The sequence below is a fragment of the Elephas maximus genome, chromosome 2, assembly GCF_024166365.1.
Source record: "Elephas maximus indicus isolate mEleMax1 chromosome 2, mEleMax1 primary haplotype, whole genome shotgun sequence".
In the NCBI taxonomy this organism is placed as follows: Eukaryota; Metazoa; Chordata; class Mammalia; order Proboscidea; family Elephantidae; genus Elephas; species Elephas maximus.
The window spans coordinates 78,050,211-78,078,197 of record NC_064820.1 but is presented as its reverse complement, the minus strand read 5'-3'; the positions used below and the strand labels follow the sequence as shown (position 1 = coordinate 78,078,197).

The 27,987-nt window shown below is 41.7% G+C and overlaps 1 protein-coding gene across 3 annotated transcripts in view; it reads right to left on the bottom strand.

Annotated features, from left to right (window-relative positions):
• ARHGEF28 (Rho guanine nucleotide exchange factor 28) overlaps positions 1-27,987 on the bottom strand; it is a 391,051-nt gene that overhangs the window by 176,296 nt on the left and 186,768 nt on the right. For all 3 annotated transcript variants that reach the window (XM_049865615.1, XM_049865633.1, XM_049865625.1), the window contains exons 5-8: positions 27,568-27,751; positions 24,781-24,961; positions 18,579-18,651; positions 206-258 (exon numbers count right to left, since the gene is read on the bottom strand). In XM_049865615.1, coding sequence (XP_049721572.1) covers positions 206-258; positions 18,579-18,651; positions 24,781-24,961; positions 27,568-27,751 — 491 coding nt within the window. The remainder of the gene's footprint in view (positions 1-205; positions 259-18,578; positions 18,652-24,780; positions 24,962-27,567; positions 27,752-27,987) is intronic.

Below are 27,987 nucleotides of genomic sequence, written 5' to 3'. Positions count from 1 at the left end.
AACTACAACCCAGAAGATAGCTAGATTTGGTCACAAAGAATACACATTACAAATTTGATAAAGGAAATTGCGTTCTGAATGCTACTTGGGGCACATTCCTGGGTTTTTTTTTTTTTTTTTCCTATTTCTATTACCATCATATCTTCAATTCTACTTTGACTCTGGAGAAAAGTGCAAAGAAGAAAGGAGGGCAGGCAATCGTTACCTTTACATCCTCCTCCTCAGGCGAGGATCTTCTGGACACCAAATTCTTAATTTCTGCGAAGGAAATAATTCTCATCAGGATCTGCTGATAGGAGTTTTGTCAAAAAAAGAAAAACAATCTAGACAACAAGTACAAATGAGTTGCCAAGGTACTGTCTGCACTGAGCTGGGCTTTTAGATTAAGCTTCTCAAAAATCATCTCTCTTCAGAGCAGATAACCTGACTGGCCACGCTCTGGTCTTATTTGTGTGAACCAAGATGTAAACAAGCCCAGGAGCTCTCACAGGAAATCCTGAGAAGATCATTCAATAAACAAATGCCCTTGCTTCAGAAAGAAGGCTGCTCACTGACTGAAGTCTCTTCAAAATAGCACAGATTCGAAGGATGTGACTTGTACGCACCTGAGGAAATCCCACACATCTATGTCTTCAAACACCACAGACTACACGTTTTTTAAAAAAAACATTCGTAAGAGCTTAGTTCATTCTAGATGAAGGTTGGCTTTTCCTCATACATGGTTGAAAGTCGAGTTGCCAGCACAGCCCTTCAGCACTGACCGCCCAGTGCCAAGCTAAGCAGTGATAAGCCTCAGGCACACCCAGTGCCCTCTTTCTAAATAATGTTTCCTCGAAATGTTAGCCATCGGGATGTTCCAGGATGAAAAGAACATTCATTTAAGGAGGTATTTTTTTTCTCTGTGGTCTGACTGATTGGTTCTCTTCTCAAATACTCAGATGCCCATAAACAAGAGCCAATGTTGAAATAACCACCAAAAGCAAGTCTGGGCCAGGTGAAAAAAAAATTGTTGGACACCCCTACCAAGGGCAAAAAACAAACCAAACCAAACAGTTGCCATCGAGTCTATTCCAAGTCATGGTGACCCCATGTGTGTCAGAGTAGAACTGTGCTCCATAGGGTTTTCAATGACTGATTTGTCAAAAGTAAATCACCAGGCCCTTCTTCTGAGGCACCTCTGGGTTGACTCAAACCTCCAAACTATCAGCTAGCAGTGAGCACATTAACCGTTTGCACCACCCAGGGACTCCCTAGCAAGGGCAGATGGCTAAAAATCTCACCCTGAATTTCTATTAACAGACAACACAGTGGGGAGATCCTCTTCAGAATCCCACAGCCTAGCTTCCCTGCCCCCCATGGCCCTGCTTGATACTGATTCTACGAAAAACCTACTAGTTGTCCCAGTATGTGTATTAACTAGACATTCCTCACTCTGCTTTGCCACTCCTATTAATTTAAGTTACCTAATGTGAGTTGGAATCGACTCGCCAGCACTGGGTTTGGTTTGGTTTTTTAATGTTACTATACAGATGGACCTCACCTGATGGAATACACAGGAATCAAATCAACTACATCTGTGGAAAAGCTCGATACTATCAGTCAGAACAAGCCCAGGGCCAGCTGCGGAACAGACCATCAATTGCTCATATGCAAGTTGAAGTTGAAGTTGAAGAAAGTTAAAGTCCACAAGAGCCAAAATATGACCTTGAGTATATCTCACCTAAATTTGGTAAGCATCTCAAGAACAGATTTGACACATTGAACATTAATGACTGAAGACCAGACGAGTTGTGGGACAACATCAAGGACATCAAACATGAAGAAAGCAAAAGACAGGAAAGAAAGAACAGACTAAAATGGATGTCAGAAGAGACCCTGAAACTTGCTCTTGAACAAAAAGTACCTAAAGCAAAAACATCAAATTATGAAAAGAGCTGAACAGGAGATTTCAAAGGGCAGCTGGACACAAAAAGAAGCATCAAAAGAAGATGAAGGAGTACACAGAGTCACTGTACCAAAAAGAATTGGTTGACATTCAACCATTTCAGGAGGTAGCATACGATCAAGAACCGATCTTACTGAAGGAAGAAGTCCAAGCTGCCCTGAAGGAATTGGGAAAAACAAGGTTCCAGGAATTTACAGAATACCAAATAGCTGTCTCTGCCAAAAAATTTGGAAGACAACTACCTGGCCAACTGACTGGAAGAGATCCATATTTATGCCCATTCCAAAGAAAGGTGATCCAACAGAATGCAGAAATTATTGAAAAATATCATGAATGTCACACGTAAGTAAAATTTTGCTGAAGATAATTCAAAAACAGTAGCAGCAGTACACTGACAGGGAGCTGCCAGAAATTCAAGCCGTATTCAGAAGAGGAAGTGGAACAAGGGGTATGATCTCTGATGTCAGATGGATCGTGGCTTAAAACAGAGAATACCAGAAAGATGCTTACCCGTGTTTTATTGACTATGCAAAAGCATTTGACTGTGTGGATCATAACAAATTATGGATAACATTGCAAAGAATGGGAATTCCAGGACACTTTTTTTTTTTTTTCATCGTGCTCATGAGGAACCTATACATAGACCAAGATGCAGTTGTTTGGACAGAATGAGGAGAAACTGCATGGTTTAAAGTCAGGAAAGGTGTGCATCAGGGCTGACTCCTTTCACCACACCTATTCAACCTATATGCTGGGCAAATAATCCAGAAGCTAGACTATATAAAACAGCACACAGCATCAGGATTGGAGGAAGACTCATTAACAACTTGCAATATGCAGATGACACAACCTGGCTTGCTGGAAGTGAAGAGAACTTGAAGCACTTACTGGTGAAGATCAAACACTTCAGTGTGGATTGCACCTCAACATAAAGAAAACAAAAATCCACACAACTGGACCAATAAGCAACATCACGGTAAACACAGACAAGATTGAGGTTGTCAAGGATTTCATTTTACTTAGATCCATAATCAATGCCCATGAAAGCAGCAGTTAAGAAATCAAACAACGTATTGCACTGGGCAAATCTGTTGCAAAAGACCCCCTTAAAGTTGTTAAAAAGCAAAAATGTCACTTTGAAGACTAAGGTACGCCAGACCCAAGTCATGGTATTTTCACTTGCCTCATTGCATGTGAAAGCTGGACAATTAATAAGAAAGACGAAAGAAGAATTGATGCATTTGAATTATGGTGCTGCCAAAGAATACTGAATATACCACGGACTGTCTGAAGAACGAACAAGTCTGTCTTGGAAGATGTACACTCAGAATGCTCCTTAGAAGCAAGGTTGGCGAAGCGTCCAGGCTGAGTAACCAGGGACCCCAGAATCTGTCTTCTGGGGGGGCAGCAAAGGCAGGATACCCAGGCAGGCAGTTATTCCCGCAGAGTGAGCACGACTGGCAGAGGGGGCTGGAATGCAGATGTGATTATGTGAAAGCAACATTCAACCAAGTTGTTGGAAATGAAGCTTGCATTGTAGCCAGACTTAATCCCTGTGGGGAGAAGATGGGCAGTGGACAATTGAGGGGTCATTGACAAGATGGTATTGCCCCAAATTTCACAGCAGCAGACCAGAAGGCCTGGGGTAACGTGGGCAACCTCAAATACATCTTCTGGTCCAAATTATGCTATAACAGCACTTGCTTTCATACTGGATGCTCCCTATACCCCTGGCAACCAGGCAAGCGTTTGGAGCTGGTTTTTCAACATGAGGATGGGTTGACTGATAAATCAACAGCCCCTCATGGAGTTCAATCAGGTAAGCTTTGTCTTCTGGAATAAGCCTAAATGTTAACACTGCTTCAATGATGGGCGAGAAGAGCAGGGCAAGAGGAAGACTTGGCATAGAGATCCTGGTAGCCAATTGGCAAAGGCAGGCAGAGTGGCCATCTACAGGACCCTGACCTGCCACGTCTTGTCCGAATGGCCCAAATGGTGGTCCTGGTCCTCAAAGAGCGACATGGCATCTGGCCCTGGGGACAGCACAAATGTCCTTCCCTGCAAGGTATTGCCACCTGTGCCCATGGGTGCTATTCCCTTAAAAAGGGGGGTTGTTGCCAGGGGCTGGGGAGAATCAGGGTAGGGACCAAAGAACAAGCTGCCATTGAGTTGATTCCAACTCGTGGCAACCCCATGCATGTCAGAGAAGCACTGTGCTCCACAGGGTTTTCAATGGCTGGTTTCTCAGAAGCAGACTGCCAGACTTTTCTTCTGGATGGACTTGAACCTCCATCCTTCCAGCTAGCTACCGAGCATGTTAACCATTTGCACAACCCAGGGGCAGATATCCCATATCCCTCCCAGAAGTACTGGGCCAGAGCCAATGGAAGACACCTGCCCAGCAGCTTTCAGTTTCTAAAAGGCCCCTTTGTTCTTGCCTGAGCTGGGCCTTTGTCCCCGAAATCTGTCTGTCTGTCTGTCTGTCTGTCTGTCTGTCTGTCAGCCTGTCTGTCAGCATTGCTGTTATCGGATCCCAGGCTGCAAGACACAGGGAGAAACACAGAAAGACCTGGACCAGATGAGGCAGGAGGGAGGAAGCCTCTCACGTAGCCCAGCTAGCATGGAAAGGCCTCTGCACAGTGACCCAAAATCTCAGAGCCACTGACCGGGGCTGGGTCTTGGCAGAACAGGAAGATTTGGCAGAATGCAGGGAGCACCAGAACCCTCCACTGCCCCTCCTGGGGAGAACTCCCATGCTTCAGGCCGAGCCCTCCCACTTCCCATCAAAACCCTCATGTTCTGTGCACTATGACTTCTTCTCTGCTTCTGAGGCTCCCCAAGCTCCCGGGTGTGGGGTGCTGGGAAAAAAAAGCCCCATGGGAAATGGTAACTTCTGAAGCTAACGTTATTACCAATGGTTGGTGGGTAAGGAGGCTTTCCTGAGCCCTAACGCACAAGGGGGGGTTGTGGCTACAAAGGAAAATGAGTTGTCCAGGAAGGAAGATGATGGTGCTCCTGATCTTTAGCTACCGTTCCTGGACCTGGAATATCTTCCCGAGGGTGGAATTTTAGCACTGTAACAATAACTACTACTGTACAGCAAAAAAGCAGCAGCAGCAGCAGCAAGGCTGGAGAGACTTCGTCTCATGTACTTCAGACATGTTATCAGGAGGGAACAGAATTAGCCAGTGAAAACCTTATGAACAGCAGCAGAACATTGTCTGATACGCTGCCGGAAGATGCTCCTAACCAGAATACTCCTTAGAAGCAAGGACGGGGAGACTGTGTCTCACAGACTTTGGACATGTTACGAGGAGGGATCAGTCCCCGGAGAAGCACCTCATGCTTGGTAAAGTAGAGAGTCAGTGAAAAGAGGAAGACCTTCAACCAGATGGATTGACACACTGGCTACAACTATGGGCTCGAGCATAACAATTGTGAGGATGGCACAGGACGGGGCAGCGTTTCGTTCTGTTGTACATAGGGTCGCTATGAGTCAAAACCAGCTCAGTGGCACCTAACAACAGCAACACCAGTGCCTCAAACCTCAAAGTGGTTTGATTCACATTTCTCCCTACCTGGCAACAACCCCAGGAGTTTTCATTGATGTCTCTTCTTAGAAAAACGTAATTCATTTATATAACTCTCCATGACGAATCATGATATGGCAAGGATAGAGCAGAGAAGCTAACAATTCCACTTGCCAAGATGTGGTTTTTAAAATGTACATAAAATAACTTGGAATTCGCTTTATATTAAGCAAGTAATTATATATTTGCACTCCTCAAATTGTATTGCTATTAAATGTATAACGTATATTAGCTTCTACAATAAAATTAAAAAGGTGGTAACTTCAATTTTGTGTGGTCATGTCAACTGATCTCAGCAGGGAATGAGGACAAGGCCCTAGCTGACACCCAGCCTCTGCAGCTTGTGTTCCTTGTCGTCCCAGCCAGCCCTTAAACGTACATCCCACACAACGCCTCCAGGTGGCAGTAAAGTAACATTTTCAGGAAAAACATTGTCAGAGATGCCAATGTCAACACAGTCAACTTACCTTCCAAAGCCTGCTATTTAAATGCTCCAGTCCAAAACACAAAGTCAGAGTAAAGCTTTTGGTTCCACTGCATAGATGCAGAAATTGATATGAAAGCACCAAACATGGTGTTTGCCAATTACAGGTGCACATAGGGGGGTTGTTTTGTTTTGCTTTGTTTAGAACACATAGATCAAACCCTAAAAATTGGGAAAAGTTGAGAAGATATCACAAAGATTTCTATAAAGAAGGAAAGGGCAACTAGAACCAAAGTTTCAACAGACACATCTGAAGAGACAGTAAGAGAATCACACACATTTCGATTTTGCCCACTCCAGGACAGTCCTTTAACGTCATCTTAGATCATAAGCTCTCAAGTGACCATTCTGTTGCATTTCTAAAGAGCTGTGTGCAGCACGTACTCAGAAGAATGTCACACATTGTATTCAGCATTGTTAACAAGCAAGGTTGTACCATCTGGTAATTCAGTTTGCAAAAGCAATGGATGTGCTCACCCTGGTGTATTTCAGGCTCCAGCCCCCTTCTACCTGTCCCCTCAAATAGCCATTGGAGCTAGCCTTTGTACACTGCCACGCTACGTTTCTCCTTGTAGCCTAATGAGTTTTTTTTTTTAAACAAATACCACAAACTATATTAAAACCACAGAGTCTTCATAAAAATTATGTCATCATTTTTCAAACAACTTCCAAATTTATAAAGTCTTTATCGTAATGTCACTAAAAATATGTGGGACAATGTGTAGACTCAGGACAATAACGTATCTTTGATTAATCTAGGACTGTACAGAACTATATCTTACGGCTTTCAAAGAATTTGGCACTCATTATCCTGGGGCTTAATTAAATTGCTCCAGGAGAGTTTTTGCTAAATTAGTAGGATCCTTTTACGCTAACCCACTGCACCACCAACTACACTGTGCAATCAAACCACTCATTGCTATAGCAACGTTCAGCAGATAACGATATCAGTAACTCCAAGCTATTCTGTTTTAGAGGTCTGTTAATCTTGCCTTCAAGTCCCACCCAGAAGTTAGGATTACCCCTTAACTCAGACTTAGCAAACTCGATACACCTGGTTTTTTATTGCCAAACTATAATAGAACAAGAAATAATGACTAATTCTTACGTTCTCTAGAGACACTGCAACAGCACACAGGGTTAAAAGTTAGGTAGCAGCAAGATTAAAACCAGTGACTCATTAAGAAACAAGCTCACCTAAAAGATTTCAACTCTATATCCAAGTCTCACTGTCTCCTTTTAGAAAATGACCCACAATGCCTAGACTGAAGCAAAGAAAAGGTTTACGCCTCAAATGCAGGACGTGCAGTATTCCCCTTTAACTGCCACTTAGCTGTGCCAACTTACTCCGACCCCCAGGAAAATAGGAAGAGCAGATTGATAATCAGAGCCACCCAGACAACACTGTTATCTTGTCCCCTCCAGGTTCAGTGGTCCACAGCCAGGGCCATCACTGGATTGGATCTGCCAGGCAGCATCAAAAGCACAACTCGAAAACAAGGCTCATGGTCTCAGTTTGCTCTGCCTGCTCCACAAATGCCAAAAACCCTTAGGATGGCTCTTATAGGAGCCCCAAGTATTTCTCTGGCAGTACACAGGAGGTAGTTCATAGTTTTGGAATTAATTCTTTTCTTTCAATCCTGTTGTTATTTGCCATCAAGTTGGCCCCCAACTCATGGGAACTTCATGCTCAATGGAATGAAATGCTGCTTGGCCATGCACCACCCCCATGATTGGATCCCCATGAGCTGGGGATACGACCATTATGATACAAAGGGTCTTCACTGTTTGATTTTCAGAAGTAGTCTCCAGGCCTCTATTCTAGCCTGTCTTAGTCTGGAAGCTCCACTGAAACCTGTTCAGCATCATAGCAACACATAAGCCTCCACTTAAAGGTGCATTAGGCAGGAATTGGACCTGAGTATGGATACACTGATAGGGAACTGCCAGGAATTCAAGCTGGATTCAGAAAAGGACATGGTATGAGGAATGTCATTGCTGATGTCAGATGCATCCTGCAGAGAACACCAGAAAGCTATTTACCTGAGTTTTATTGACTATGCAAAGGCATTTGACTGTGTGGATCATAACAAACCATGGATAACATTGTGAAGAATAGAATTCCAGAGCACTTAATTGTGCTCATGAGAAACTATACATAGACCAAGAGGCCATCATTAGAACATTACGTGGTTTAAAATCAGGATTGCATCCTTTCACCATACTTATTCAATCTGTATGCTGAGCAAATAATCTGAGAAGCTGGACTATATGAAGAAGAACATGGCATCAGGATTGGAGGAAAGCTCATTAACAATCTGCATTATGCAGATGACACAACCTTCCTTGCTGAAAGTGAAGAGAACTTAAAGCACTGGCTGATGAAGATTAAAGACCACAGCCTTCAGTATGGACTGTATCTCAACACAAAGAAAGCAAAAACCCTCACAACTGGACCAATACACAACATCATGGTAAACACAGAAAAGATTGAAGTTGCCATGGATTTCATTTTACTTGGATCTACAATCAACGCCCATGGAAGCAGCAGTAAAGAAATCAAACAACGTATTGCATTGGACAAATCTGTTGCAAAACACCTCTTTAAAGTGTTAAAAAGCAAAGATGTCACCTTAAGGACTAAGGTGCCTCTGACCCAAGCCATGGCATTTTCAATCACCTCATACGCATGCAAAAGCTGGACAATGAATAAGGAAGACCAAAGAAGAATTGATGCCTTGGAATTATGGTGTTGGTGAAGAATACTGAATACCATGGACTGCCAGAAGAATAAAAAAATCTGTCTTGGAAGAAGTACAGCTAGAATGTGCCCTTTTCAGAAGCAAGGATGGCAAGATTTTTGTCTCATGTACTTTGTACAGGTTATCAGAAGGGACTAGTCCCTGGAGAAGAACATCACGCTTGGTAAAGCAGAGGTTCAGTGAAAGAAAGGAAGACCCTCAATGATATTGACACAGCGGCTCCAACAATGGGCTCAAGCATAACAACTGTGAGGATGGCACAGGACTGGGCAGTGTTTCATTCGATTGTACCTAGGATCACTATGAGTAGGAACTGAATCAACAGCACTTAACAACAACAACACATGGGTTCGGTTTTAGTTTACCCTACATGTAAGGCAAGAATTCTACCACTGAACTGCCAGTGCCTCAGAACTTTGTCTTAATAGACTATGAGTTACGACGAGGCTGGGTCTGAATCAATTGTGGCCCAACACGTTTATTCCTGGTGCCAAGCAGAGTACCTGGCACATAATGGGTGCTCAATAAATGCTCTTCTCCTCAACCTAGATCTTGTGGACCAAAATAGCTGATAAGAACATGGTGGATCGTTAGGCAAGGCACAGATTGGGACAATTACCAATTCAAACACTTCAGGTACTAGCACTATTTTAGCACAACTTCTGAACTGCCAGGCTGATCAGATGCATGAATGCTTTTCCCCTTGCTTCCTCCCACCCCTCTAGCTCTGTAAGTCCAGTAGCCACCCTTTCCTCCCTAGCTATGAATTGATATGAATAGTAGTTTCACTACTATTTTACTTCCATGCATAGCTTTCATTTTTATCTTAGTGTGCATGTCCAATTCACAACAGCCTGCGAATTAAAATGGCAAGGGGAACAAATGTGAGAAACCACCTATCTATTGCTTTAATTCACAGACCATTATTCTACTTTGAACTTTTGTTTCAACATTCAATTATTCTTTTTATTCTAAAAGTGGGAAGACTAATAATAACTGTATCTTGGCCTTCCCAGTATAAATACGGACTGGGAGAAACAATGAGGCATTTATCTATAGAAATGTCAAAATGAGCCCCATTAGTCCAAGTGGCCCAATATTCCACTCAATTCAAAAGCTCCACCTGTCCCTACTGAACAGCAGCCAGCAGAGAAGATACCAAGATGAGTGAAGAAATCCACACCCTCAAGCCACTTCAAAATGTGCTCTTTTAGAATACCCTTTTATTTATGTATACGCTGCATTGCCTTAGAAAGAATTTAAGACATCTGTTTTGAAATACAAAGTTTTTTTAATTTAAATTACTTGCAACACCTGTTTTGAGCCACAAGCATAATTGATTGAGAAAACTTGAAAAGGACTGAGAAACAAAAATCAATGTAATCACCATTACATGGTAGAACACCTTTTGGGTATGTGCTCCTCCACCTATACAATTTTATAACAGCTTTATTGATCCATAATTCATACTCCATACAATTGTCCCATTTAAGGTGTACAATTTAATACTCACAAAGTTACATAACCATCCCCACAATCAATTTTAGTATATTTTCATTACCCCAACAAGAAACTCTGTACCTGTTACCTGAAAAGAAATTTTGTAATTCCGATTTCTCCCAAGCCCCTCCCTAGCCCTAGGCAGCCATTAATCTACTTTCTGCTTCTATGGATTTGCCCATTTGCTTTTCATATACATGGAATCATACAATACGTGGTTGCGACGTAGTGAATTGCTTAATTTGGCCCTTCTAGCCATGCATGGTCTTGTAACTCCCACAAAATGATTGGGTGGAACTATGCAAATAAGATGCTTATGGTCCACCAAGGGGATTCAACAGGCTGCTAATAATGCAAAAAAGGTGCATAGAACCCTTACAGGAGTGGGACTATGCAAATAAGGGCCCTGTGGAACCCTTGTAGGGGATTGGTCAGTTTTGCAATCCTGCTAGGCTTAAAAAGAGTCAATCCCAATGGGTGGGGGGCACCTCGCTACCATCAAGAAGAAGAAGCAGAACATGTCTTTTGGACCCAGGGTCCCTGCATCGAGAACCTCCTAGACCCAGGACAGAGAGAGAACAATAACACTGTAGGCAGCAGCTGCGTAAGACAGCAGGAACCAGGAGGCTAGCACGAGACAGTGTGGTGGGCTTCCTAGGCCACAGAGCAAGACAGAACTAAAAGCCTTCAAGCAAGAGGCTTACTGGGGGAGTGGGGTACCTCTGGGTACTTATCAGCAGAGCAAAAGGGCTTTATAACACTTGTCCAAGCAGGGCTGAGGCTAGGGCCAAGAGTAGTCTGTTCTCAGGGAGCCGAGAGGAGGCCTGTCCTCAGGGGGCTGAGAGGAGGCCTGCGTGGCCCAGAAGAGCTGAGAGAGCTGTCCTACACTGAAGATGGAAGACTACATACAGGCTTCTTGGTCCTGATCCCCAGTTGTAATTTGTTGATCCTGATCCCAAGTTTTAACCTGGTACTCCCCTAATAAACCCCATAACAGTATGGTCTGTGAGTTCTGTGTGGCCGTTGTAATGAATTACTGAATCCAGCAGAGAAGTAGAGAGTGCCATTGGAGGGATGGCTGGCGTCGGAACTGGTAAAGGATTAGAGAGAGGAGGTATGCCTGACTTCCACCTCATAGGAATCAGCCTTGGGCTGATGATTTTGATTCTCTCTCCTCCCCTTAGTGAAGTTTGACAAGGTCCGATGGCACTATGCCATTTTTTTGTAAGTGGCTCTTTCACTTAGCATAATGTCAAGATTCATCCATGTTGCAGCACATATCAGCATTTCATTCATTTTTATTGCCAAATAATATCTCATTACATGGATATGCCATTTTACTTATCCATTCCTTGGTTGACTGACATTTAGGTTGTTTCTACTTCGTGGCTATTATGAGTAATGCTGCTACCAACATTCATGTGCAAGTTTTCGTGTGGAGGCATGTTCTTACTCTCTTGGGTATATGCCTAGGCGTGGAATTACTGGGTCATATTTTTATAACATACATTTTTATGTCATCAGTGCCCACCCCTCAATAACATCTCAAGCAGTAAAGAATTTAGTCATGGGAAAGAAAATACCCTTATCCCTAAAATTTGGTTACAATTACCACCCAAGCAGAAGCTCTAAATCATTAGACTTCAAATTGAAGTCAGGACATTTTACCGAATAAATCAATTGCTTGAATAAGATAATGCAAGATGTCTTCCAAAGATATAAGCAAAACTCAGTTTTAGCTTTATGTCCCTAAGACTTCAAACTTGGACTCTATTTCATTCAAGAAAGAAAATAACTCTTCGGCAATATTTTCAGCTTAAGCTCATCTCAACCTATTAGTATCTTGAGTTGAGTTTAATGCCTGTTTTTTCCCCCTAGCCTGCTAATTCAACCCTGTCGGAATGAAGCATCCACATCAGACGTGAACAAGATCTGTTTTATCAAGGTGAGCTCTGGGCACCCTCTTAGCTGTAAACTCAAACCCATGGTGGGTTTAACCAGATGATCTCTTAGGTCCTTTCCAGGTCAAACTATGATTCTTTAATTCTGTGATAAACTGAGGAGGCAAGGGGGTGAATTTTTATCCAAGTGTGAGGAAATTCTAGTATTATGACACTAATCCACAAAATGAGCATCATAGAAGCTGAATATTCTGCCTGACCTTTGGCCCTTTAATGATGAAACTAGTTCTTTTATGTTTGCAAAAGGAGAAAGTGGAACGGCAAAGTTGGTCTCTACGGAAAGTACAGAAAAAGCTGAGCTGCTTTGTAAAATGGAAGAAATAATTACAAACTGTGGGACTGGGAGGTACATTCTCTGTGTATGGTTTTTAATTGTGCTGAAAATGACAAAATACCTTGTTTTTAGGTGAACGATACTAATCAAGTACTTGGACAGATACTCCTTTTTAGGGTTAAGATAGAGCCTGTTTATCCAACTAAATACCTATCCCTACAGAATCCGTTTTTCTGATAGCTTACCTAAGTCCCCAACACCTCAGGTGCCAGCTGTCTTGGTTTTAAGTACTATATCTTGATAAGGGGAGTCCCTGGGTGCTGCAAATGATTAAAGCACTTGTTTTCTAGCTGAAAGGTTGGAGGTTCAAGTCCACCGAGAGATGCCTCGGAAGAAAAGCCTGGTAGTCTACTTCTGAAAAATCAGTCTTTGAAAACCCTGTGAAGCACAGTTCTACTCTGACATCCATGAGGTCATCGTGAGTCAGAATCAACTCAATGGCGACTGGTTATCTTGACAAGCCCTTTGAATCTTATGTAACAGTTCTCTTAAAAAGCCCTCAAGTTAGCACATTTAAAATGAAAAATCTTGTAAAGAAAACTGTGTGTGGATAAAAGCTCCCTTGTTCTCCCATTGATACCTCACAGGAGATATTCAGATGAGAAAAATCCACTACACAACTCCCTCTTCACATTCTACTCACCCAGAGCACACAGAGAAGTGCTGCGCCCTCTTCTAAAGAACGTTCCAGAAAAAAGTTTGCTCGCCTTGTCACTGTAACACTAGTGACTACCTCCCGGTATCTCAACACATACATCCTCACCACTAAATCCACTAGAGCCACATGTTATAATACGTACTTGAATTCAGATATCATTTGCTAGGTGTCCATACATGTCAGACACTGGTCAAAATGCTTCATGTGTATTTTCTCATGTCAGCCTATCTATTAAGTAAGAATGAAAGAAAACACAGCTGAGTATCTTGCAAAATGCTCAGAAGCCAGTTCATGGCAAAGCTGAGGTTTCTAGCAGAGTCTGCTTGTTGCTGGTTTGTGTCATGAAACATGCCTGTGCACATGGTCACAAATGTCCCCACCAAGCCTTGAAGAGACAGAGCAGCCATTTGGAATAGAATTCATTTTGAGGCAATGATCCCATTGTGTGTGCTTTTCCGGCACGCAAAGACTAGGGAGAACTCTAGACCTGCAGTTCAAAGACTAAGCAGATGCTCTGTCATACGGGGGTAATGGGTGTTCTGCAGTGTGGTGGTTAAGAGAGTAGACCCTTAACCTGAGTCCTGACTGCCTGGACAAGCTGTGTCACCTTGAGTAAGTTATATAACCTCTCTGTGCCACCATTTCTTCATCAATAAAATGGGGGAAATTGATACCTGATTTCCAGGAATGTCCCTACTCATGACCACTAGAATGTGGCACAAACTTCATTCTGCTCTCAGCTGTTTCCTCAGTGCCTACAACAGTTCCTAGCAAAAAGGGGCCCCTCAGTAAGTATTTATTGAATGAATGAGTAAACCAGCCTGCCAGGACTCCTGTCTACCCGCCCAGACTAAGTCAGTTGTGTTTTGATCCATGGAGTCCCTGCGTGGTGCAAACAGTTCAGGCCTCGGCTGCTAACTAAAAGGTTAGAAGTTGAGTCCACCCAGAGGCACTTCAGAAGAAAGACATGGTAATCTACTGCCAAAAAACCAGCCACTGAAACCCTATGGAGCACAGTTCGACCCTGATACAAATGTGGTCACCATGAGTCAGAGTCGACTCAGCAGGAACTAGTTACCAGTTTTTTACTTCTCTGTCTTCCATATATGTTCAAAAGGAGGAAGCCCACCCCAGCCTGATGGGAGCTGTTTCCTCTTGGCCTGAAGGAAATGATTTTCTCCTTCCTCTTTTGCGATAGGAATTCACATTCCAATCCCAACTCCCTATGCCCCTATTCATTACAATTTGGAAGATAATTTATGGGGAGAAGTCAACAAAGAGACTAGTGACACAAAAGTTGAGACAATAACAAACACACAGAAGGTTTTACAAAAGAACAAAAAAGAAAATGGATTCATGTGATAGTAAATGGCATTGCAATGGCTTTCAATTTGTTTTATGGCCCTAGGGAGGCGATAGCCTCTCAAAGGAAATCAAGAATTGGAGTTGGGAGTTGAGAAGTATGAGTTATCTGAATATTCAGGATGACCATATATAATTTGAAAAATATCTCCCATGGCCCACCTCAAAGTAAGTATTCCTGCTCTAATGGATGGAGGGAACTTAGGCAACGGTGAAACAGGAGGAAACAAGGTCCAGAAAGGGGCAGACTGGTAAAGGTGAGGAAGAGCAACATTTTTCCAAAGTACCTTCTGTAGTAAAAAAATAAAAAATATTTTTACTTTTTTTTTACCTTCTGTAGGCTTTTTTTTAGGCTAGTTCTATAAGATGTTGAGAACTGTGAAAAAGAAATTCTTCTGTGATCAATTTAATAGAACCTATAAAATGTTAAATGCATTCTACATCTCCAAGGTGCAAATTTAATATGGCATTTCCTAATTTATTTCGCCCTAGAATTCTTATTTTTCAGAACATTTCTCAAGACTGATATTGTATACAATGCTGTTTAGGAAACCCTTGGGTAGAAAGATCAAATACAGAAAGAGAAGGCAAGGGGCAAAACAGGATCAGTTGGTGGCTTAATAAATACTACTAATTAGTAATTAATCTGAGAATATTAAAAATGAGATGACATTTTGCTCATTTAATTCATTTGGAATAACTTCCCTGTATTCTGGGAGTACAATTACAATCATGAAATTATGGAAACATAATTGGCTCATAGGCAATAATAAAACCATTTATCCTCCTAACATAGACAGCAAAGTTAATTTCCAGGCTAAAGTTATTATAGTCTTTTAATCAATGATAACTAGAGACACAGCTTAGAGCTTGCCTCTCTACCGGCTGTCCCCACGAGGAACAGAAAAGCATGACCTATTGACTTGAGAGGAGCCCTTGTGACGCAATGGTTAAGCTCAACTGCTAACCCTAAGGTCATTAGTTCGAATCTATGGGTGGCTCTGTGGGAGAAAGATTTGGCGATCAGCTCTCATAAAGATTTATAGCCTAGGAAAGCCTATGGGGCAACTCTACTCTGTCATATAGGGTCACTATGAGTTGGAATTGACTCGACAGCATACACAACAGCCACAAAAAATTGACTTGAGAATCATTTAGAAGACCTCAAAAGGAAAGTTTACTTTGCATTTCTTTTTTTTTAAAGAGGAAGAATTTTTCTATGCTTAAATTTTTTTGTTATTTTAAGTTGAGTCTCCTACAGGCTCATGAATGAACAAAAATTGACCATTTCACTTCAATTGAATACTGCCCTCTGCTGGAATGTGCAGGTACTTTCAAACATCTCTTCCAAGGATGTAACAAGATAAAAGCATGGTCTAAAAGGTCTATAAAATGCACACATTAATTAATTGTAGTTAGGGAGCTTGGGTTTCTCTCCAAATTGTTCTTCCACTTACCAGCTGAGTGACCTCAGTCTAATTGGAAGCCAGGTATATTAACTTGGCTGCCTCATAGACCTATCAAACTCAACCTGTAGAAAACTGGGTACTTTTTTTTTTTTTTGTCATGATTCTGCCTTCTGTAAGACCTATCCCACCGAAGGATGCACTCCAGGAGTTAGGAACTGCTCTCCTCTCTCACCACTGACAACCAACAGATCTAACACCTTCCAGACACTTCTATCTGTCCCCACCACTCTCGTGACACTGCTAGGGGGCAAATCCTCTTCTGCATTACTTTCAGCAGCCCCCAACTGGTCCCCTGCCTTCCCTGTGGTCTCTACAATCCAGCCTCCACACTGCCACCAGAGTGACCTTTCTAACATAATAAACCAATATAATAATCTAATTTGCTTAGAACAGCTCTCAGAGTTTTCAGGGCAGAGTTCCAGCTCCTTGCCTCATGTACAGGCCCTCCCTGATGTGCCTACATCTCAAGGCTATGTTCCTGGTGTCCCTAACTCAATACACACATACACACAACCATATTCCAGGGCTGCAAAATGACCTCCATTTACCCCAGGGCATCATCTGGTTCAGGACTCTGCACGGCATGTATTTCCACCATCTAGATCCCTTCTCTCCAATATATCACAGCTCCAAAATCACCTCCTCTAGGAAGCTTTCCCTGACCACCCAACCTCACAGTCTACAGCATTCTCATAGTGCTGTCTGCATACAATTCCAGTAGCACTTGTCATACTGTGCTGGGAAAAGTTGTTTCTCTGCCCTAATCCCAAACTGTAAACTGCTAAGGGTAAGAACATGGAATTTAAGTACTTATTATAAACTAGTTTGAAGGTAAATACAAGGGAGACAAAATATACAAGACGATAAAATAAAAATCAGAATTGGATTAAAAAAAAACAAGGATGGAGACTTAAGTAAGAAATAAGGGTCAGACAAAAACGCAGTCAGCAGTGTGCTAAGCGTTTGCAATTGGGAGGCCAGAAACTTAACTCCAAGCTTTCTATCAGCCAGCTGAAAGTAAGAAACCTGATCAGTTACAGTTACAGCAGTGAAAGCAAGCCAAATACTCAGGAGAAGCCAGCCATTCTTGACACAAAGACCAGAAAAGGCTCCTCCTACAGGTCTCAAGAAGAAAGTGTGATGTAACCTGCCACCTCCTTGGGCCACAGGGCAGGCTTTAGCTCCCCCAATGCAGCAGCAGCATCACCCAAAAAGGAAGGCAGTAAAGGCCACTGCACAGGGGCCTCATGGGATGTAGTCAGGGTAGGAGCCTCTGCTGGAGCCAAAGGACGGGCCACACAGACTTCCAGCAACCCACCATAAACATTTCTTTTCTAAGACTACTTTTTCATGAACATGGAATAAGGTTATCAAGATTACACTCCCTAACAAACACTTGGAATAAAATTATTCTACACCGCCATTAAAAGTAAAATCAAAGTATTCTAACCAGCTAAAAACATTGGTGCCTAAGGGACAAGGACCTTGTCCCACCTTTCTCCCTAACCCCATAGTTAGCATGGTGGTTCTCAACCTATCAAAGCAATGCTCCTTACATTAACAGGTATTTTGTATTGCTCCTTCACTATCCTGAAAGTAAATTAAGAGGTAACATAACCATACCCCCCAAACATATAACCCTACCCTCACATTACAACCAGAATGCTGCTTAGCAACAAGGATGGCGACACTTCCACTTACTTACATTGGACACGTCATCAGGAAAGACCAATCTATAGAAAAGGACATCATGGTCGGTAAAGCAGAGGGTCAGCAAAAATTAGGGAAACCCTCAACAAGATGGATTGACACAACAGTCAAAGCAATGGATCCAAACACAGCCACAGTCATGAAGATGGTGTAGGACCAGGCAACATTTCATTCTGTTATTTATAAAGTCGCTAGGAGTCGGAGCTGACTTGATGGCACCTAACAAAAGCATCATCCTTACATATAATTTCAAAAAATAAAAATCAGTATAATGTCCTAACAAAAAATATAAAGCAATTAATAATAATAATTTTTTTAAAAACTGCCATTTCAATACCAACTCGTAGCAACCCCACGTGTCAGAGTAGAAATCTGCTCCATAGGGTTTTCAATGCTTCATGTTTTTTTAATGGATCACCAGGCCCTTTCCTAATCATCTTTGTCTGGAAGGTCCACTGAAGCCTGTTCAGCATCATAGCAACATACAAGCCTCCACTGACAGGTGAGTGGTGCCTGCACTTGAGGTGCAAAGGTCGGTAATTGAATCCTGGTCTCCTGTTTGAAAGGCAAGAATTCTACCACTGAACCATCACTGCCCTCCAAAAAATGCTAGTGGAATAACAAGTTGAAAGAAACAGTACACCTTAATGCTGTTAGAAGACCCAGAGGACTTGTATCCCACAGCCCTCATCTTGCCTTTGAGCCCCTTGGTTGCTGCTAGCTTCAGCACACATGTCAACTACTAGTTCGCTAGTTAGTCCTGGGAGCTTTCTGTTCCATAGGTGGGGAAGGAGCATGCATACCTTCTTCAGTTTCTGCAGTGCTGGAAGGCATGGTGGGTCTTTCCTCTGGCTTGGCTCCCTTCTCATCAAGAGCCTAAGAAATGAAGAAAAACATCACTGAAAATCATTTGAGGCTTCATCTAACCAATAAAGAGATGAAAATCACAATCAAGAACAAGCCAGAGCATGGCCTGAGGAGGCCTGGAAAGAAAATATATTGCCATCAAATCAATTCTGACTCATGGCGACCCCACGTGTTACAGAGTAGATGTAAAAACAACTTGGGGGTGGTGTCTGACCTCCTTCAACCCCACAAGGGGCGAAGTAGAACCAAGATCAACAGCACAAGGTTGACTCCCATGAGGCGGAGTTCAGACAAACCTCCTCTCTGCCATCTTTACCAGTTCTAACACCAACCATCCCTCGCACAGCACTCTGTTTCACTGCTGGGTTTGGTAATTTATTGCAATGGCCACACAGAACTCACAGACCATATGCACAATTACGGGGTTTATCAGGGAAGTAACAGCTACAATTCAGGCTCACGAATGTTCAGGATGCAGCTTTTCCATCAGGACAGCTTCTTCCCAACGATGCTCGCAGGAACACCTCTCCCTGGCCCTAGGCCTCTTCCCCAGAGGCGCTCAGCGTTCTCTCTCCATGGACCAGGAAGCACACCGCGCTGTCTCCTGCTTCAGGTCTCTCTTGCCACTGCTTCTCACTATCTTCAGGGTTACAGCTTGCTCTCTGCCTCTGTCTCCTTCTTCCAGGAGCTTCTCAGCACAGGGGTCCTGGGTCCAGAGGATGTGCTCTCTGCTCCTGGCTGTTCTTCCTTGGTGGTGGTAGGATCCTCCTCTTGGCTCTGGAATTGGCTCTCTTTTAAGGCAAAACTGACCAGTCCCCTTGGTAGGCCACAATTACCCTATCACACAGTCCCGCCCAATCACCTGGGTGGGAGTTAACAAGGCCAGAGCTAGAAAGGCCACACATGAAAGTAATTAATCCATCACAGTAGAACTGCTCCATAGGGTTTTCTTGGCTGTATCTTTATAGACTCATAGCGACCCTATAGAACAGAGGAGAACTGCCCCATAGAGTTTCCAAATAGCGCCTGGAGGCTTCGAACTGCCGACCCTTTGGTTAGCAGCCGTAGCACTTAACCACTACGCAACCAGGGTCGCTATAGGTCGGAATTGACTCGACAGCACTGGGTTTGGCTTTTTGGTTTTATCTTTATAGAAGCTGTTTGCCAGGCTTTTCTTCCATGAAGCCACTGGGTGGATTCAAACCGCCAACCTTTAAGTTAGCAGTTAAACCAAAAATCACTTATACTACCCAGGGTGGACAAAAGCTGCTAGGAGGGCACAGGAGCAACACCTCAGGATGAAGGGTGAAAGAAGTCAGGGGAAGCCCTGGGGCATGAGCCAAAAATGTCCCCTGTCATTAATCCTTCTACTGCTTCAGGTGACAACTACCAGAAAGTTCTCAGGAACAGAGGACAGAAAATCTTGAAAGTAGAAAGCAGGGCTGCTGTTTATGCATCTGCCAACTTAGACCAACTCTCCATCCAAACCCTGAGACGTAGGGGTCACCGAGGACTACAGGATGGGGTTAGATAGGCCATCACAGGAGGACCCAGGGTGAGTATGGGTCAGAAAAGTGCACTTTGGGCAGTGAGCTGGCACACGCTAGTACAGGCTGTCCCTGGTATAGCCTTCCAAAAGCCTTAAAGAAAAGCTGCCTTCTTGGGACTCTGTATTTCCCTTTCAAATGGATTCCCCGCTGCCAGTGGAAATGTGAAGAAACACAGAGTTACATAATTTAAGCAAAAATTAAAAACAGCCCAAAACTGCATTAGCACATGTTCCAAAGAAATACACTGGCATACTCGGGCAGGTAACCATACAACTGACATAGACCCCTGAATGCCAGGGCATGTTATTAAGTTCAGTGTATCAAGTCCCCTGCTCTTTTATTGTTTCAGAACAGCATCCTGAGCCAGAACAACAACAACAAAAAAGTCAAAATATACACAATTTACCAAACCACAAAGGGGCGGGGTGGGGGGAGGAGTAAGTGCTCAGTCACCCGCCCAACATAGTCTGTAAATTCACCCCAGTCCTGCCCCCAGGACAACTGTACTCTCTCTTCTAGGGCCCAGCAGGTCTGTACTGGGAGGTATCGAGATGACCACATGGGCACCTGGGATTAGAGTAGGAGTCACAGCACAGACTCAGTGACCTAAGACAACCAGCTACCTGCTTCTCACGTTTACTGCGTCAGCCCTAACCCCAAAGCCCTCAGCTTTTAATAAGGCGAATGGCTGTGTCTATGTGAATAGGGCATCAGGTAATCCTGGTTTCTGATGACAAAACGAAACTGAAAATAAGGACTTTTTTTTTTTGCAGATAGGATGGATTAAAACTTAACTTTTATCCTTATGAATAACTTTGAATGGAACTTTAGAAAAATTAAATTTTCAAGTTGACTTATTAATTTTAGTCAAGTTCTAGAACTAAATTATCAGCATTCAGTCAATAAGAAGTTTTATTATGAGGAGATAACTAAAAAAAATTATCAAAAGATAGATAAACAATTTTTAAAATGTCATGCCTTGAACCTGCTGTCAAAGATCAATGTAACTATGCAAATTTTGCCCTCTCAGCACTGATTTAAATGAAACCTCTGTGCCCAGAGCTAAGATTTTGCCTATCGTTTACTTTCCTAATATCTATCTTTACAGTCTGGATGTTTAGCTCCGACCTGTCATTTTCTGCATTTAATATTCATTCTGAATTGTCATGCCACCACAGTAATGTAGTGTGATAACAAGAGACACTTACAACTCTCAACAACTGTGGTTTCTGAATGGGTTCATCTGAACAACTGTTGTAAATTGTAAAAACAAAGTCAGGTTTCTGCAGCAAGGTTTTGTTGTTGTTCCAGGGTGCTGTGGCGAAGTAAGCAATGCCCAAACTTTGACACTGAAGGTACTCCTTGCAGAAGGCTTAGTATGGACTGTGGTTCAGTTAACCAAAATCAGTCTCTTATATCAAACTAATATGTATGCTGCTTTTGCTAGGTGCCCTCGAGTCAATTTTCAACTCACAGCAACACCATGTGACAGAGTAGAACTGCCACACAGGATTTTCTTGGCTATAGTCTTTATGAAAGCAGATCTCCACGTCTCTCTCCCATAAAGCCACTGGGTGGGTTCGAACCATCAACCTTTTGGTTAGCAGCCAAGCACTTAACTGCTGTACCACCAGGGCTACTTAACCATCCATAGCTGTTATATGAAAATAGTTTTAGACATGTACAACTCCATAAAGCATGAATATTTCATTACTATATATATTTAAAAAAAATTTTTTTTTATATGTATTTTCAGAGCTCTGGTGGCACTGTGGTTAGGTATTTGTCTGCTAACCAAAAGGTCGGCAGCTCAAATCCACCAGCCACTCCTTGGAAACCCTATGGGGCAATTCTACTGTGTCCTATAGGGTCGCTATGAGTCGGAATCAACTTGCCAACAATGGTTTTGGTTTTTATGGGTTTTTTTTTCATAATACTTGTTCAGTGAAAGTTGTAAAGCATTAGTGTGGGCAACCTAGATAATAATTACCACCTGCTTACATTTAAAATAGTATCTAATCAATTAAGAAGTGCCACTAAAAAAATTTATAATCAGTATTACTATGGAAACATTGTATTAGGCAGGTAACCAACAAGCCAGTTGCCATCTAGTCAATTCTGACTCATGGTGACCCCATGTGTTGTAAAGGAGACTTGCGCTCCACAGGGTTTTCAAGACTGTCCCCTTGCACAAGCAGATCACCAGGTCTTTCTTCAAAGGCACTTTGCATGGACTCAACTGCCAACTTTTCAGTTAGCGGTCAAGCTCTTAACCATTTGCGCCACCCAGGGACTCTTTGTCAGGTAGGTAACGTGTCATAAAGAATCTCAGCCTTTACTTTCTTCCCAGTCTCCCTACTCATTACCCAACCACACATCTCAGGGCAGGAAGAAAAAACAGAGGGGTGTTGAAACTTGGAACACAAGGACATTCCATTTTCACTGATGCTTTTATCAAGTGGTTTTCATAAAACAGAAATCCCAGAGAAACTGGAACACAATCCCCATTTGATCTTTATTATTTTAAGTCCACTTTTTTATAATAAATTATTGAAGCATGTAGATTTATCCATCAAAAATCTTCCACAAGGTCAACAGCCATATCTCAAATGTGTTCCGAGAAATCATCAATCCAACCTAAAAAGCTGGAAGATTTTATAATGAAGTGAATGTTTAGTAACTTTTGCTATCTAGAAAGCACGTTCTGTTGTTTTCCAGGAGCTTGGTCACGACATGTCATGCTGCTCTCTGAGCTTCTCTTCCGAGGATCCACACACTGCTAAGCTCTCTCCCTGGAGGTCTGCAGGGAGCAGAGCTTATCCTAAGAAACGCTGCTGCTCAGCAAAGCCAACCAAGCCTCTGCCTGGCCAGGATGACCGTCACTGGTGCTTTGGTGAGAAACCACAATGATGGCTGAAAGTTTGGGTATCTTTAAGTGAAAAGCCTTAAGTAAAATGAGGACATACTGCATATCAGAAAATTATACACCAAATTTCCTAAAACCCAGCAAAAGGAGGTAGCTCATACTTCGAAGAGCATGTTTTGTTTTAATTCTTTAAATGAAAACCTGCATGGAGTAAGCCAATAATAACATTTGTTTGATACATAATGTTCTTTGGCTATAATCTTTAACTATACAAAGGAAACATTTTACAAAAGCCAAAACTGTGACAGAGGCAGTATCAGTGTTTCAACTGAATTTTTTACTCTGTCATGCCTATACAGTCTTGGAATCTGTGTCTTGTAAATGCACCTGCTTAAGAACACGAGGAAAAGGTCACAGGGTATGGTTAGTGAGTCCTTTCTACTCCCGAGCACTGTAAGCTAGACTGACTTAAGCCCTATTGTTCAAGATAATGCTTTGCTTAGTAATGATTGGAAGATGCAAATATTGTGCTTTTTTCTTTATATTCTTTCAGATTCTACAAAAATAATAATAACAATAACAGGGTTTAAATATTTTAAACTCTGAGATGGGCATGTTAGTACTCAAAGCTGACGTTTGAGTCATACTGAGGAAGGGAAAAAAAATCTCATTAAAAAAGAACTGGTTCAAATGACCAGTCTCCAAGAAAAATCTGTACAGTGGCATCACAAGGGTTGGTGTCACCCAGTGCAGTAACTCATGGTGTCACCTCCACCTCCCTGTACCAGGACTCCTCCTGTACCAGGCCATAGAGAATCCTTAGTAATGTTTCTGTACTGTTGCTTATAAATTGTAATTCCCATCTATCACTCCTTCTTTTCGTTTAATGACTACTTCATTCTCAAAAAGCTATTGATATAGGTTCACAAATAATAACTACAACAGAATCATGGCTAAAACACCAGAAAACTTGACAAAAATCAACGACTATAAAAACACTAGCAGCAACGGAAACAGCGTGTGCCTGCAGCGCTTGCAGACAAAACCACGTGATTCAAAGAATCATTGTAATTGGGTAATAATGACAGCTTTGACCAAAGCATATTAAAAAAAGCATATTAGAAGGTTCAGAATTTAAATTGGTATAGAGTCTTAGCCTTACAGGTATATTCATATATGTAAGTGGGGCTTACGAAAAAATGTTTTTGTTGTTATAATTAACTATAGAGGTACTTTTACAGACAGTCGTTTTGGTGTCACTCCCTCTGACAGTGTCACCATGTGTGATTCACACCCCCCCATGCCCTCTCAGTTACACCACTGACTCTGTAGGCAGGATAAATGCTTAAGTACATCTAAGCCATAAGAAAACATACAAAATATCCCTAAATGCAAATGTTTGAGGTAAGAAGAAGAATACGATCAATACATTATTAGAAAATAAATTCAGTATTAGAATAGTAAAACACAACCGTGAGTTTTCATGACTCATGAAAAATAAAGGAAACAAGAGTGTCATACAAATTACTCTTCTTCTACCACCAAAATATTGTATAATCATCTTTCTACTAACCTAACACAGTTCCCAATTCCACGCCCCTCAAGGTTTCATTAGGAAATATAAAGGAGCTACTCCCTAAAAACACTGTCTCCTAGTGTACTGACGCCTATACTCTCTCAAGGTGTGTACATTATTTTATACCAGAAAAACGGGGCACAAACCTTGAAAAGAAAGGCTTTATCCCAAAAGTACTTCCTGAAAAGTTTAATGTCGGCCTCCAGTAAACACTCAGCTGTGTGGTTAAATGTCAAGGTCAAGGTTCCTGATGAGTGAGCATATTGCAGGAAGGCATCTTCACTGAGCTGCAATCGGGAGAAGCCAGCAGAATGTCTGCCCTGAAAACTGAAACACCACAAATAAAAACCCACTCACAGAGAAACAAACCCAAGGTTCCAGTACCCTCACTACCCCTGCGATTACACAACCAACTGGCAAAATAACCCTGTTAAAAGTCACCTACAAACAATAAATGCATAAGATCATGTAAACACTTGCTAATAAAGACATCTCCCTTCTTCCTAGAGAAAATATCTACTGGTAAACCAGTTACATAAATAATAGACTTTAAAGTTTTATGTAAATAATGGAACAGCACTGATTTTCAAATACAATACTTTACCTCAATATTTCATTCTCCTTTTAATCTGAAAAGATGACTCTCACTTTAATGCGGCCACACGTAGTGGAACGAATTAGCTGGCAGCCAATAGTTTATTAGGTGATTACTGTGAAAAATAGATGTAATCTCCAGGGAGCATGGTGAGGTTTGGATGCTACAAACAAGTGAGCTATCCATAATACACTGGTACCACTGTTGTAAATCACTGTCTCACGCAAATTAAGATGTGCATAAATTTGATCACGTTGTAGTCTTAAATACACTCATAAACATAGGAAAAATATTCCCAAGCTAAATTCTTGAATGTAAGCTTACTTTCTATTCTGTTTTAGTGAAGAACAATTGCACACTTATTAGCCATATGGTCAGTATCACAATATCCTGGATGGCTTATAAGGTTACACACAGCAACAGCAAAGAAGTGTCCTGAGGAAAATGTTGAGTTCTCCCAGACAACAGTCCATCTCAGCATGCTGTCACATCCCAACAGATGACTCCCAGATTCCTCATATCACAGAACTAGCTGCATGCCTTTCTCTGCTTCCTCCATAATCTCATTTTGTTAATGAATATTTGCTTTACAAAAATACACTAAACTTTCAATCAAATAAATGTTATCTCCATCACAGGGAGTGACAAAAAGAGATACATAAAGAACAGGTGTATTCTAAGATTTAGGGCACCTCCCAAAACTCTGAACACAGTAATAACTGGCAGAGACTCCACAATCTTCCAGAAAATAACTCCCTATGCCAATGACAAACCGGTGAGGTGGACTCAGAGTCTGAGCGATAAGAGCATTGCTTAATTAATTTAGCAAGTGGAATCTCCATCGATAATCAGAACTTAGCTTACACTCTATGTTTAATCCCATCCAGGCATGGATATTTCACACAGGTAGACTTTTAAAGCATGTAATACCTTCTGGTCTTGGAAATAACAGAAAGATAGAAAGCTAACTACCAACAGATAAAGAGCTCAGCCTTCAAGACCTCAGTGTAACACTGAACTCTCCACGATGAATAGGTCAAATGAAGCCTTTTTGCCTTGCCCTTTTTAGCCAAGAAAGTGGGGTCAAGTTAGAAAAAAAAAAGGGGGGGTGGAATTCCCTTTGAACAGGCTCTTTTCTTCATTGGTGATCATTTGACCCAATGAGAAAAAAAAAAAAAAAAAACCTCTGAAGTCTACTCTAGTGTCTGTTTATGCTCTATTTAACCATAATTTAATTACATTGATTTCAATGAGTCAAACAAGAAAAACCAGTCCATTAAGACATACATATTCTAATAATATTTAATATTTATATAGCACTTTAATTTTCAATGACTTTTCCATTTACTTTTTGGGGGCATTAAGTGGAGCCAAGAAAATTCCTATATACAATCTCCCTTTCCTGAGTAAGCTAAGAGTAACGACCAAACTAAACCATTCTAAGTAACAAACAATACACTCATTATTCACTGGAAGTGTTAATACAATTATCAACACAGAGAACTTAACAATTTATAAACTGTTTCCTATACATTATCTCATTAGATCCAAGCAAACACCCTATTGGCTACATCGTATCATAGAGTTTGTCTGCTATTCATTGATTTAACAAATATTTATATTCTTTTAACAAATATCATGTGCCGGACCCTGCCCTAGAAATATTGTGGTGGACATAACAGAAATAGTTCCAACCCTCAAATGATTTAGGAGACATATGTGAAACAAATGATCACATAAAAATAAAATTATAAATTATGATTAATATTGTGAATCAATTCTAATGTTAGTCATTATTAATCATAATTAATATTGTAAATTAATCAGAAAGCATATCTGAGGAAATGTCATTTAAGCTGAAACCTGAACAATAAGTAGAGGTTAGGCTAGTTATCTCAACTTTTTTATTAGTTATAGCCCCACTAAGGATCCTTTTTCACACATTTTTCCTACCTGGCTGTCCTTTGGAAACCCTGGTGGCGTAGTTGTTAAGCGCTATAGCTGCTAACCAAGAGGCTGGCAGTTCGAATCCGCCCGGCGCTCCTTGGAAACTCTATGGGGCAGTTCTACTCTGTCCTATAGGGTCGCTATGAGTCGGAATCGACTCAACAGCAGTGGGTTTGGTTTTTGGGTTGGGCTCTCCTACATGAAATCTTAATACCACAGATATTCTTCATATCTGTTCATGTACTATACATATATCTGTGCTTTATACATCAGAACCAATAGGAAAACATAAACCAATACTAGCCTGTGGTTTTATTTAAACTTTTCCATACTACTTGGCAGACTTTACAGCAACAGATTAAGAGAGAAACTGTCAAGGAGTCAAACTCACTTTGTGATGTTTTCAACCAGCTTGGAGTGTCCAGCATGTAAAGCCAGGTCTAATGGGGTGGCACCGTCTTCATTGGGTAAAGCCAAGGCCTGCACTCCCCCAGGCAGACACAAGAGGAACTGAGAAAGCTTAGCTAAGCCCCACCTCGTGGCCAGGTGAAGAAGAGACTCTCTGTGTGGAGAGACTGTAAAGAAAGAAAAATATATGACATTAGTTTCTCTGTTTACAAAGTTTGTGTCATACATTTATCAAAGAGAAAATGTCCTTAGACATAACAAGAATATTGGCGCTGGGAAGAACCATCAAAAGCATCTAACCCAAATCCATGATGAAGCAGAACAGTGGGATGCAAACCTCAAATTCCCGTAAAAAGACCAGGCATAATGGTTTGACCGAGACTAGAGGGATCCTGGAGGTCAT